The 12,289-nt window shown below is 38.4% G+C and overlaps 1 protein-coding gene across 2 annotated transcripts in view; it reads right to left on the minus strand.

Annotated features, from left to right (window-relative positions):
* Positions 1 to 235: 235 nt before the first annotated feature.
* Positions 236 to 12,289, minus strand: part of LOC107695077 (cyclin-dependent kinase-like 5) — a 38,538-nt gene continuing 26,484 nt past the window's right edge. The window contains exons 9-19 of one of the 2 annotated variants that reach the window (XM_016494872.1): positions 10,342 to 10,531; positions 9,370 to 9,450; positions 8,997 to 9,163; positions 7,182 to 8,286; positions 6,690 to 6,791; positions 5,694 to 5,799; positions 5,067 to 5,190; positions 3,864 to 3,969; positions 3,084 to 3,206; positions 1,675 to 1,887; positions 236 to 971 (exon numbers count right to left, since the gene is read on the minus strand). In XM_016494872.1, the coding sequence (XP_016350358.1) occupies positions 594 to 971; positions 1,675 to 1,887; positions 3,084 to 3,206; positions 3,864 to 3,969; positions 5,067 to 5,190; positions 5,694 to 5,799; positions 6,690 to 6,791; positions 7,182 to 8,286; positions 8,997 to 9,163; positions 9,370 to 9,450; positions 10,342 to 10,531 (2,695 nt within the window). In that variant the 3' untranslated portion in view covers positions 236 to 593. The remainder of the gene's footprint in view (positions 972 to 1,674; positions 1,888 to 3,083; positions 3,207 to 3,863; positions 3,970 to 5,066; positions 5,191 to 5,693; positions 5,800 to 6,689; positions 6,792 to 7,181; positions 8,287 to 8,996; positions 9,164 to 9,369; positions 9,451 to 10,341; positions 10,532 to 12,289) is intronic. The other variant, XM_016494873.1, reaches the window with a different exon arrangement.

Genomic DNA, 12,289 nt, shown 5'->3' on the forward strand with positions numbered 1-12,289 from the left:
TAGTTGCTGATATGCTGTTGCATGTTTTAAATAGGGATGGTTCAATAACCAATTGATTCAATAACCTGCCGTATGAGACAGTGTGTAATATAGACCTAGTCTGCACTGAGAATTCATACCAGAAGAGTGGAAAATAATTCAGAAACAATAAGTACTTTTGTTACAACCATAAAATGCACTCTGTACATTGTAACTATTAACACACCAATAATTCATTAAATAATCTCCATGAAATATAGAATCATTACACATTAAATATTTATACATTCTCTTGTGTATAAACTAAAGCTCTTACAATTCCACAGATTTTTTTTGGTCCCCCATCCCCAAGTTTCCATATACAAATACATAGATTCATATCATCGTCAGTAAGCTATTTTCAACAGAAAACTGAACCCAGATGTAATGAACAAGAATACAAATTCTATCAAATGTGGATGCTTTTAAAAAAACAAAGCTGAGACGTAACTATTGCCACCTTCTGGCTAGAAGTGGCATTGTGTACCACTGTATGAACAATAGCATTCCATAGGTAGCCAGGAAGGAAAAGGAGAAACCAAGTACACTAGTGGCCACTACGGGGCCTTCCTCCTCTAAAGAGCCGTTTCTTTCAGATCGTTGAGGTTTGGCATTCTCGCGCGAGCGGCTCTGGTAAAGCCGATACCATTTTGCCCACCTTTGTTTGCCATTTGGTCTGGGTACGGTGCGCCCTCGGCCCTATTCAGCGCGGAGACGTGCCAGCTGGACTCGATCTGCCCTGGCAGAGGGTAGTTGTGGGGTTTGCGGCTCTTGGTATTGGGGGTGACGCTGCCTGGTGGGAGCCCTCTGGCCTCGTTCAGGTTCCCTTTGGAAGGGGGGTTAGGGAGGGGCTGGAAGCGCAGTTCTGCCGAGCGATCGGGAGGTGGGGGCTGATTGGACGTAGCAGGAGACGAGAGGTGTAGGAGCTTCCGCAGGGACTTCAGAGGCTGGCTCTACAACAGGAAAGCAAGATTAATAATGCATGTCTGTGTGCAATCATAAAATACAAAGGAAGTCTTTTTTAAAAAGAAATAATACTATTATTCAGCAAGGATGCATTAAACGGTCAAAAAATACATTTATAATGTATTCAATTTCAAACAGATGTTGTTATCTTTTCTTCATCAGAGAATCCTGATTAAACATATCATGGTTACCACAAAAATATTAATCAGCATAACTGTGATATTAATAAGAAATGTTTTTGAGCGTCAAATCAGCATATTAGAATGATTGCTGAAGGATCAGGACTGCTGATATTTCAGTTTTGCATCAGGAATAAATTACATTTTTATACAGATTAAAATAGAAAACAGTGATTTAAAATTGTAAAAAATATTTCACAATATTACTGTATTTTTGATAGATAACGATAACTATAAAATTTTAATAATTGTTCTAATTCTTTGAGAATTTGTCCACAACACAACCATAACGATAACAATGATGAATCACTTTCAAAACTATTTCTTCCACATGATAAATAATAAAAACATTGACAGCCAATCAGAATCCATTCTGCTTTAAAGAACTTGGGCATTAAAAGTAGCATGTGCTTAGAATAACCAGAATGTTATTGCGTGTCAATATGGATGCTAATATATTATAGCTATCTTTATAGATACGCTGTTGGTGTGAATATTTTATTTATTTTACCTGAGGCTGCACATCTGTCTGCTTTTCAGGCCAAGTGTTGTCCCTGTCACGATCACGATCCCTCTCACGGTTTCGATCCCGGTCACGCTCCCTGTCCCTTTCCAGATCACGTTCCCGGTCACGATCTCGGTTGCGGTGACGACTGCTGTGATGAGACGAGGATTTGACTGGTCTTTGTATCACTAGCTGGTCTTGCTGAGCCTCACTAGGAACCTGACACACAGGACACACCAGTGAACTCACCTGAATGCTGGGACTTATGTACAATAAATCTCCTCTCTAAACAAAAATTCATCCATAATCTCGTGCATTAGGCCAGAAAACTGGAAACGTGCTGAAATACTGCCCTTTTAACCAGTTCATGGCATCCAGTTGATTACAATGGAAACAATTTAAGAATTAAAAAAGATTTCATTCCAGTGACCAGCTTTTACAAGTGTATCTGGAGAGCATGAATTTTCGAAGATAGGTAAAGACCTTAGTGTTTCGGGACGTGCCCAGTTTCTGACCCTTTGTACCAAAATGTGCAAGAGTTTATGTACAGAAGACAGAGAGTTTGTGTGTGGAAACATTTTGACCACTTCTACTCTTTCCCAGGTTCGGAGAATGGTAAATGAGAAAACGTGCATCCTCTTTGAGCAAGTGCTGCTAAAGACGGTTATGGAGTCCATGCTTCTAACAGAACACATGCTGATGCTTTTGCGATGCTAGCAGTAACCTAAGCGATGATGTTTAGTGAGTAAAACACACAGAACCAGATCTGTTACGTCAACATATAAAAACGTCCTGACCTAATATGGTTCGACATTGATTATCAATATTACATTACATAAGACAACACAGTATATTAAACTATGAGTCTGTCTCTTCTACCAGCTATTGAGATCATAAATTAAATGTGATATGTGCAAAGATGCATTAGGCTCAAAGACCAGTTTAAGAACAGTTTTACTTTGGCTGAAAATTCATATTTAATATATTAATTTAAACATCAACACAGCTAATTATCTTAAAATAACACAAAAGAACAAATCATTTTTTTTGTGACGTGTATAAAATTATGCACGCATCTGCAACAATAAATGTCTTAAATTATTTTCATTCTGGGTTTTTTCTTAGCAAATACACAAACTACATAATAGAATATAAATAATTAAATAAATTATATGAAATTAATTTGATAAAATAATCAGCATATCATGTAATTAATTTGATTAAAAAGTTTAATATAGATCTGGACCTGATGTTTTGCTCGTTAAAAATGGCTCTGGCAAAAAAGAAAACTCTAAATAGAAACAAAAAAAAAATGACAAAAAGACATCCAGTCATAAAACACCTATACATTTAGCATGACATGCAATGAAGATGTGTTTATTTGGTAGAGCGGCGCGGTTTTATGTGAGCAATACCATGGGCTGCGGGACAACAGGGAGCACTTTGACAGAAGAGTTATGCTTTAAGCTATTCTTTGAGTTAAAGAGGGGGAAAAGGCTTTTCTTGATGCTCGGGTTCCTTCCTGCGTTGCCGTCCGTCTGCAATATAAGACGCACAAAACCCCAGTGGCTCATTCTATTAACACTAAACATCTTTTGTTGTTGAATACAGCAGATGAACATACGGTCCTCTGGTTCAATATTTGTGGACAGAGCACAGTAGAGGCAGAATCTGCCACACACATGCTGCTCGGGTCTGTAATGGTCTCCATATGGCTATTGTGGGGAAATGCTACAGAAGGCACTGAACTGCACTGAGAGTCTCTGTTGGATTCTGTCAGGCATTCATTGGACAATGGAACAAGTGGACGGCCTCCTTTTTGGGGTGATATGACCATTTCACCTTCCTTTTTGCACTGGTCAACTACTTGCTGATTGAGATGACTGAATGAACACTATGAGGTGAAATCTTGCCTATTAATTTTAGTGATAAAGAGAGACAGTATTTTTTCTATCCTAGACTATATTACCTTTTGTATAAAATAAATAATTTAAGTTCAATGACTCGCAGACAGACATACAAAAACACACAACATAGCAGCTAAGCAACACATATACATAGATGTGAAATAACAATATTAAAAAAAAAACATACACAGAAAAGGTCTCCTGGCTATTCTTACTGCATTTGAAACCATTTTTGAGCGTTGAAAAAGGGAAATGTAATGAGTAAATGAATGAATAGGACATTCTTACCGGCTGTGACTTCTTCTTTTTCTTCTTTATAGCTCTGAAGAAACCTTGTTTTTCTTTTTGCTTAGGGACCTCTGGTGGGTTCATGACCATGGCCTCTGAATTATTCCTACAAATGTAATTATTAAAAGTTGAATCTCACAAAGAAACACCAAGAGATTTTGGTCATAAAATCAAATAAAAAGATTTTATTTCAGCACATTTGCTGTCTAATTTCTGTAATGCAAATAAAAATAATGTCATTGTAATACAGTAATATAAATCCAGACAACTTTTTAAATAACATCAGTATATGTAATATTTTTTTATTAAAAAAAAAACAAAACTTTTTTCAAATCAAATGTATCACTACATTACTTACACTATATGGACAAAAGGATAAAGTTATAGGTCTGTGTTTTAGGATTTGAGATAGGCCCCTTACTTTCAGTGAAGGGAAATCTTAATGCTTCAGCATACCAGGACATTTTGGACAATGCTACGCTTCCACCTTTTTGGGAACAGTCTGGAATTTTCTATTCCAGCATGACTATGCCATGACTGTACCATCCATACCACAACCCTATTGCACACCTTTGGAATGGAGATTGCGAGCCAGGCCTTCTCGTCCAACATCAGTGTCTGACCTCACAAAATGCTCTACAGGATGAATTGGCAAAAAATCCCAGAGAAACACTTCAAAATCTTGTGGACAGACTTCCCAGAACAGAGGAAGCTGCAAAGCTATTATAGCTGCAAAGGGGGAACCAACTCCATATTAATGTCTATGTATTTAGAATGTGATGTTACTGTGTAATGGTCAGGTATCCCAATATTTTTGTCCATATAGTGTATGTTAGTGAAATATGACAAACATGTTTTTGACATCTTTTATTAAGATTCACCCTATTACATAAAACGCGAACAGCAATATTATCAGAGAACTGGCTAATGAAAGCAATTGCTATCATCAGTGAATTTAAAGAGAACGTAAAGTGGGCATGCTTTATTATTTTCTGCACTCACTGTTGCCAGACATTTCAAAACCATCAAAGACACTAATTATTTTTACATTGAAGTTCTGTTTATTTAATTTGAAGCCAAATATTTCATGTTGTCACTTCCAGCTTAACAAAGCATTTCATCTTACAGCCATGGTATATGCGTACAGAATAATTTATTTGTCTAGATCGAGTGTGTGCTGCCTTAACAAGCATGTTCGCTCACCAGGGGTCGAAATTGGTCTGACGTTTGGGGTGGTTTGTCATGGCTGTGCTTTCTGCCGCCACCGCTGGCACTCTGCTTTGCCCAGTACTCTCATGGAACGAGTTGTCAGGTCGAGGAGAAGGGACTGCACAAAAGGACAGAACAAATAAAAGCTAGAATATCAAAGCTTAAGTCAAACATTCTTACCACACATATAAATACATATACATTTTCTTTAAATATAATACTTTTATTCAGGAAGGACACATTAATGTTATCAAAAGTTACAGTACAGACATTTATAATGTTACAAGAGTTTTCTATTTCAAATAAATGCTATATTTTTAAACTTTATATACATTAGAGAATGCAAAAAAATGATCATGGTTTTCAAAAAAAATATTAAACAGCACAACTGTTTTCAGCATCATAAAAGTAAGATAATAATACAAAGAAATGTTTCTTGAGCAGCAAATCAGCATATTAGAATGATTTCCAAAGGAACATATGACAATGAAGACTGGAGTAATGATGCTGAAAATTCAGCTTTGCCATCACAGGAATAAATTACATTTTAAAATGAATTAAAATATAAAGCAGTTATTTGAAATAATATTTCACAAGATGTCAAGTACATTTTTTGGGTACCTCTGTAAAAGCTTCCCACTCTGCGAGGCATCGAGTCACTGTAGATGATTCTGTTCTCCTTGGATGAGGTTCCATCCTCCATATGAGCGTCATGGTACATCCCAGCCTGAGTTACAAGAGGATGGTCACACTGCAGGATAGTATAAAACAGTAGTTCCTACAACTTACTGTACATACTGTCTTACTGTATTTGCTTGGGGAGAAAGGAATGATTAAGGAAGAGAAGCAGCAGTGTGAAAGAGAGGTTAAACTGACAGTTCACCCAAAAATGACATTTCTTTCATCACTTACTCAACCTCAATATCATTCCAAACCTGTGTAACATTCTTTTTCCAATAGAACACAAAAGAAAAGACTTTTGACTGTGGAATTTTGGTTTATTCTGCTATTGTAATCAATACATCATGGAACATATGCCACATATGCAAAGTCGTATCACTTTTTGAAGTTTGAAAGCTTCAGTCCCTACATTGTAATTTCATGTAAATAATATGGAAATAGTCTTTAAAATTTAATTCACAGAAAAAAGAAAGTCGAATTTAGAACAACATGACAACGACAGAAATTTAATTTTTTTGGGTGAACGGTCCATTTATCTGAGATATTTAATGCTAAATATCATGAGCTAGCAGTTAATGTAGTGACCAGTGTTGGGGGTAACTCATTACAAGCAATGTGAGTTACGTAATCAGATTACTTTTTTCAAGTAACTAGTAAAGTAACGCATTACTTTTTTAATTTACAAGAAAATATCTGAGTTACTTTTTCAAAAAAGTAACCCCATATTGTCCTGTCCCCATATTGGGAGAAATCGGAAGTGCAGAGGAATTGTGTGAACATTTACAAAACATCCATATCAATGGTCTGAAAGCTAAATGTGAATTGCTTTTATGATCAATGCATTAAAAAACAAAGATAAGATGAGGCATGAAAAACAGTAGCAACTAGTGAGTGTGTAAGTGGACGCGTTCTGAGGGTCCTGTTGAGACCTCGGACCTCGTTTTTTGGGCGTTGTGAGTGGAAGGAAGCTGTGTTGTCCCTCGTAGAATCTTTAATCGGGGGGCGAGAATGAGGCTTCTCTTTGGGAGACTGGTCATTCTGCAGACATAAGCACACAGCAAAATAAGCAGACACTGGGAGACACTGGGAGTGTGCATGTAATAATCAGATAGAACAAAACAAAATGCATGAATGCAGGATGCAGCAGAGCCGTATCTTAAATTAGATCACATACACACATGCAAACACATCACAAATCGAATCTCCTGAAATTATTACAGTGAACAAGCATCATTTGAAATATTGCTGTTTGCGAACGGTAGAGAATTCGTAATATTTAGACAAAGATGAACAGATGAATAAGAGGGCATCCTTGCTTGGATAGAAATATTCAAATGCTGATCGCAGGAACCAACAGAGTGCATTTTAGCGAGATCAGCACCTAATATGCTACAGGACACAGAGATAAAACGAGAGCAGGTCACTGACCCTGCTCAGATCTTGCGTGAGTTCTTCTCGGGAGGAACTGGTGTTGTGGCGTGGGAGTGTGCGATGCTGGAGCTGTGGCGAGAGGAGTTGTAGGCTGCTGGCACGTGTTGGCACTCCCTGCCCGACCACCAAATTCGCCTCCTGGCCGTGCGGCCGGTGTCGGTCTCTCCGCACGTACATGGAGTGGCGATGAGGTCGCTGCTGCGAGGAAAACGGGCTGGTGTAGCCGAGACCGTAAGGATAGGATTCATGCGGGGAGGGCAGATTGTGAGCATGGCTGCCCCCTGCTCCCGCGGCCCTGCTTGGGTCCAGCGTGTCCGAAGCCTTCGGTTCATCCGGCGTCTTTTTTCGACCCGAAGAACGTCGTGAGTCCAGAGTGCCCCCTTCCAGACGCGTGTTCCCTCGGCTGCTGGGACTGTGACCCTGCCGCTCCGCCCCAGCATGCCGTTCACCTCTCGGGCTCCCAGGAGCTGCGTTTAGATCCAGACAGCTGGACGGGAAGTAGCGGGAGCCTGAGCCCGATCCCACCATGGGATCATCCAGATGGAGTCGTGTCTCGGGCAGATTGCTTACGGACTTGGTGTCGTTCAGCGCTCCGTGGCTCTTAGACAGGCTGAGGAAGGACGAGGAGCTTTTGGAGGAGGATGTGGAAGGCATGGATCCGTGCGAAGATTCCATGTAGTTATGGCGACTGTGCTTGTCCCCAGACTGCAGCGTGCTGGTCTTCCCTTCCAGGAAGGATGAATGGCGGCCTGGTTTGGATGACTTGAGGTACTTGCCGGTAGAGGTGTCCCCCCCCACAGAGGCAACTCCAGCTTTAGGCCCCAGGTTGAAATCAAATTCGGTCTTTCCCTTTGTGTCTTTGGGGCTGAGTAGGTGGGGAAGGTTGTTGTTGGCCAAGTCTTTGCTGCAAGAGGCCGAGCGGCTCAGGGTCTGGGCCTGGTAGCTCTTGGGGTGTAGTGTGGGACTCAGGGTGGATGAGGTCAGCATGTTGCTGCCGTTCAGGAAGCCGTCGGTGCTCCGGTGGAGGTCCTCATGGCGCGGTAGAGACGAGCAGTCCTTGCTGTTAGCGTGCCGGTGACCTGAACTCTTACTTCCGTGGCTCCTGCAGGGACAAACACAAAATATTTATATTCTGGACATTCTTGGAATTAACTTCAAGAGGTGCAACCTGAGGTGATTTTAAAACAGCATTGAGGGAGCTCCCATGTATGCTGGACACTTGTTTGGTACTATTCATTTAAATCAACTGCTTTGTAAATTTTACTTTTGTACATAAATTCATGTAAATTCATCATCTTCCATTGATGGTAAGTATTTGTGTCTTGCCTTCATAATATGTCTTCCCAATTTTCAGTTAAAAAAAACAACTTCTGTCTAATAATTTTGGTTGCCATCTTATCCTGGTTCACTGTTGTTATTATTAATTAAAACTAAAACTATTACAAATTGTTTGAATAGGGCTGAAATAAAAAAAAGAATCTAAAGATAAGATAAAGATAAGATAAAAAGATAAAACTTACACAAAAATTTGACATATTTCTCTGGCAACTAACCAGAGTTAATTTTTTCTAATTAAAGTTAAACAGATATATTAAAAAAAGAAGAAGAAAGTGCATCACAAGTTCTAAAATTTAAACTACAATTTAAATGAAAACTGAACATATAAATATAATAGGCAATTCAATAGGAAGTCAATATGCAGTATTGATTAAAAAACAATTGTCATTTTGGCAGTTCCGTTTGATGCCACTAGTGGCTCAGAAATCACACATTTCCCCCTTAACCTAGGTTCTAGAAGCAGCTATTACTGACCGGCTGGGTATGGTGTTGTCTCCGTGGTATGGTTTTCTCTTTGAGGAGCGAGGTGGGGTGGGCGATGGGACAGCTGGCCGCTCTGGCCCTCTAAGGCCCTGAAAAACTGGGTGGTTCAGACACTGTTCTGTCAGAAAGCGTTCGGTGGGGTTCAGGCACAGCAGGTTCTGACACAGTGAAAAGAGAATGAGGAAAGTCATGCCACACTAGGACAATAAAACCTCATTCACATTCAGTCTTTAATAACACTTTGCACTTGGGGGTGATATGACATATGCAGTTTATTTTAAAATAAATCAACACAAAATATATCACAACTGCTGGGATTCGAAAGGGAATACTGTTCTCTAATGAATGTTGCAGACTGTTTTACCTTCATTAAATCCAACATGAGTCCATTGATGATGCCCAGGTACCTTCGATCAAGCGTCTGAGGATGACTTACAGAAGGAAACTGTAAAAAAAGCACATACATGCATACTAAAAGAAAGAGGGAGGACTAAAGAATAAAGCTGAACATTTGCATATTTCATAACAAATATGGAATACTTGTGATTGATTCATTGAAAGGTGAAAGCATTACAATAGGCTGAAGCATTACAATTACTAAATAGAAACTTAAACTGAAATCAAAATAAATTAAACCTAAATAGTAATATTTTAAAAAACAACAAAAGTAAATAAAATTACTAAAAAATTAAACGAAAAATTAAAATGAAAAATATAAAAGTAAAAGCTAATTAAAATATTAATTAAAACAATAATAGTATATAAATCCATGACATCAACACTGCATGACATCAAATACAGGTTGACTGTTTTAGTAATGGGCTAGTTTTCTTTCTTTAACCAAATCTGCAAGATAATAAAAGAAATAAATAAATAATAAATAAAAAAAACTCAATATTTCATATCCATCTAACTATTTACTTGGCAAGTAACAGTGTAATTAGCTAAATAATGTATAATCAGATAGTCATTACTACAAAATAAACCCCTACAGGGTGAAAAGCAAAAATGGCTAAGAATCATTTGCAGATGTCACTTGTGGAAACAAAGTATAGTTTAAGATGTGACTTGAGTGTCCAAAAGTGTCCAAATACTTTTTGAGGCTATGTATGTGTGAGTGTATGCGCATGTGAGTGAATATTATGTACTGTGATCAGCCCTGTCAAGGCAAAGTCAGTTGTGTTTCACACTGGCACATAGCAATACATGAGTCATAGGCAGCCACTTATTCAGAATACTGCCATCCGTGCCATAGGAAAGGAGAGCAGAGAAGAGGCGATGAGAGGAAAGCACAGAACAGAACAGGACAGGAGTGAATTAGAAGACAGGTCCTTACTCTTAGTCCGGCGAAACGAGGGTTGTTGTAGAACAGCTTCATCTGCTCTGGTGGTAAGGGGCCCAACACCTTCTGAATGGTGAAGAGCTGGTCGATTTCACTCTCTCCCGGAAACAGGGGCTGCCCATCACTCAGTTCTCCCAAAATACACCCCACCGACCACATGTCCACCGCCTTCCCATATGGAGCTCTGCGAGAGCCAAGAAGAAGACAAAAATAAGTCAAGAACTGACCTTCATTGGAGTCTGACATTTCCTTTAAGATAATTAAGAAAATCAATAACACATAATTAAATGTACATGTAGTTAAATTATAAACATATCAGTAAAATAGTTGAATTATTTTTTGATCTTTTATTGACAGATGCAAGACAAAAAATTGTTTTCAGAAGAAAATGTATGGTGTTTGCCCTTGCAAAAGCTGCCATCACAGTGCTAGAATAATGAAGGTGGTTGCCAGGGTGTTGCCATGCAGTTGTTATGGCATTCAGAGGGGGTTTTAGCGTGGTACTTTGTGATTGCTAAGATGTTTTGGGTGGTTTTAGGGTGTTGCTAGGTGGTTACTAGAGTGTTCTGGTTGATTTCTATGGTGTTGCCAGAGTGTTCAGGGTGGTTTTTAAAGTGTTTATTTGCATGTCCTATGGTGTTCAGGGTAGTTTCCAGGGTGTTGCTATGTGGCTTCTAGGGTCTGCTGGCTGTTTTTTAGGAAGTTGCTATACAGTTGTTATGATGTTTAGAGGATTTCTTAGAATGTTGTTTTGTGATTGCTAAGGTGTCCAGGGTATGGTTTCTAAGGTGTTTATAGGTGGTTGCTAGGGTGTTGCTATGCAATTGCTATGATGTTCAGAGGGTGTTTCAGAATGTTTCTTTGTTGTGGCTAAGGTCCCGAGTGGTTTCTATGGTGTTGCTTTGTGGTAGTTAAGTTGTTCAGGGTGGTTTTTAGGGTGTTGTTATGTGGTTGCTATGACCTCAACAGAGCCCACCCCAAGTCACTGTAATGTTCGGTGGCTGTATTACAGAATCTTCCCGTCTTAATTCTTGATTTAAAGTGTTAGTTCACCCAAAAATAAGAATTCTGTCATTATTTACTCACCCTCAAGTTGTTCCAAACCAATGAGTTTCTTTCTTCTGTTCAACACAAAAGAAGACATTATTAATAATGTTGGTAACCAAACAGTTGCTGGTAGCCATTGACTTCCATCCTATTTTTGCCATTTTATGGAAGCCAATGGCTACCGTCAACTGTCTGGTTACCAGCTTTATTCAAAATATCTTCCTTTGTGTTCAACAGAAGAAATAAATTGATAAAGGTTTGGTGAGTAAATTAGGTTGAGTAAATGATGACTTAATTTTTGGGTGAACTATCCCTTTAAGATTTGAAAAAGTTCTATTTCCTAAGTGAAATTACCATGGTTACTAAAAAGACAGGATATGATTCTAAGTTTGGATGTTTCTGAAATACAGGTCCTTAGTTCCCTAAATATAGCCCTTCAAAAGGAAATCAAAGGATCTGAAAGGCAAAAATCATACATTTGACTACTTAGAAAAGTAACAGCAATACTTTTCAAAGCAGCATGATTTGAATCAGGGGCGTAGCCATCATTTCAGAAGTGAGGGGGACAGAAATGTTATATATATATATAATAGCCTAGTAAAAATATTTCAATTTTACTGTTTTGCTGTACTTTGGATCAAATAAATGTAGGCTTGGTGAACAGAAGAGACTTCTTTAAAAAACATAAAAAATCTTACTGTTCAAAAACTTTTGACTGGTAGTGTATAGTCAACTTAAATTTTTCTCTCATTTCTATCTTTTAATTGGCTTAAAAATCAGAAAACTCCTGGACAATAACCAATAATAATGATTTGTTTATATACTACAAACACTTTTTTTTTATCACATAATAAGGCAGAATAGTTTCAATACTGTAATAAATGCTATGTCAGTT

This window comes from Sinocyclocheilus anshuiensis, unplaced genomic scaffold, assembly GCF_001515605.1.
Source record: "Sinocyclocheilus anshuiensis isolate Anshui unplaced genomic scaffold, SAMN03320099.WGS_v1.1 scaffold26, whole genome shotgun sequence".
NCBI classification, from domain to species: Eukaryota; Metazoa; Chordata; class Actinopteri; order Cypriniformes; family Cyprinidae; genus Sinocyclocheilus; species Sinocyclocheilus anshuiensis.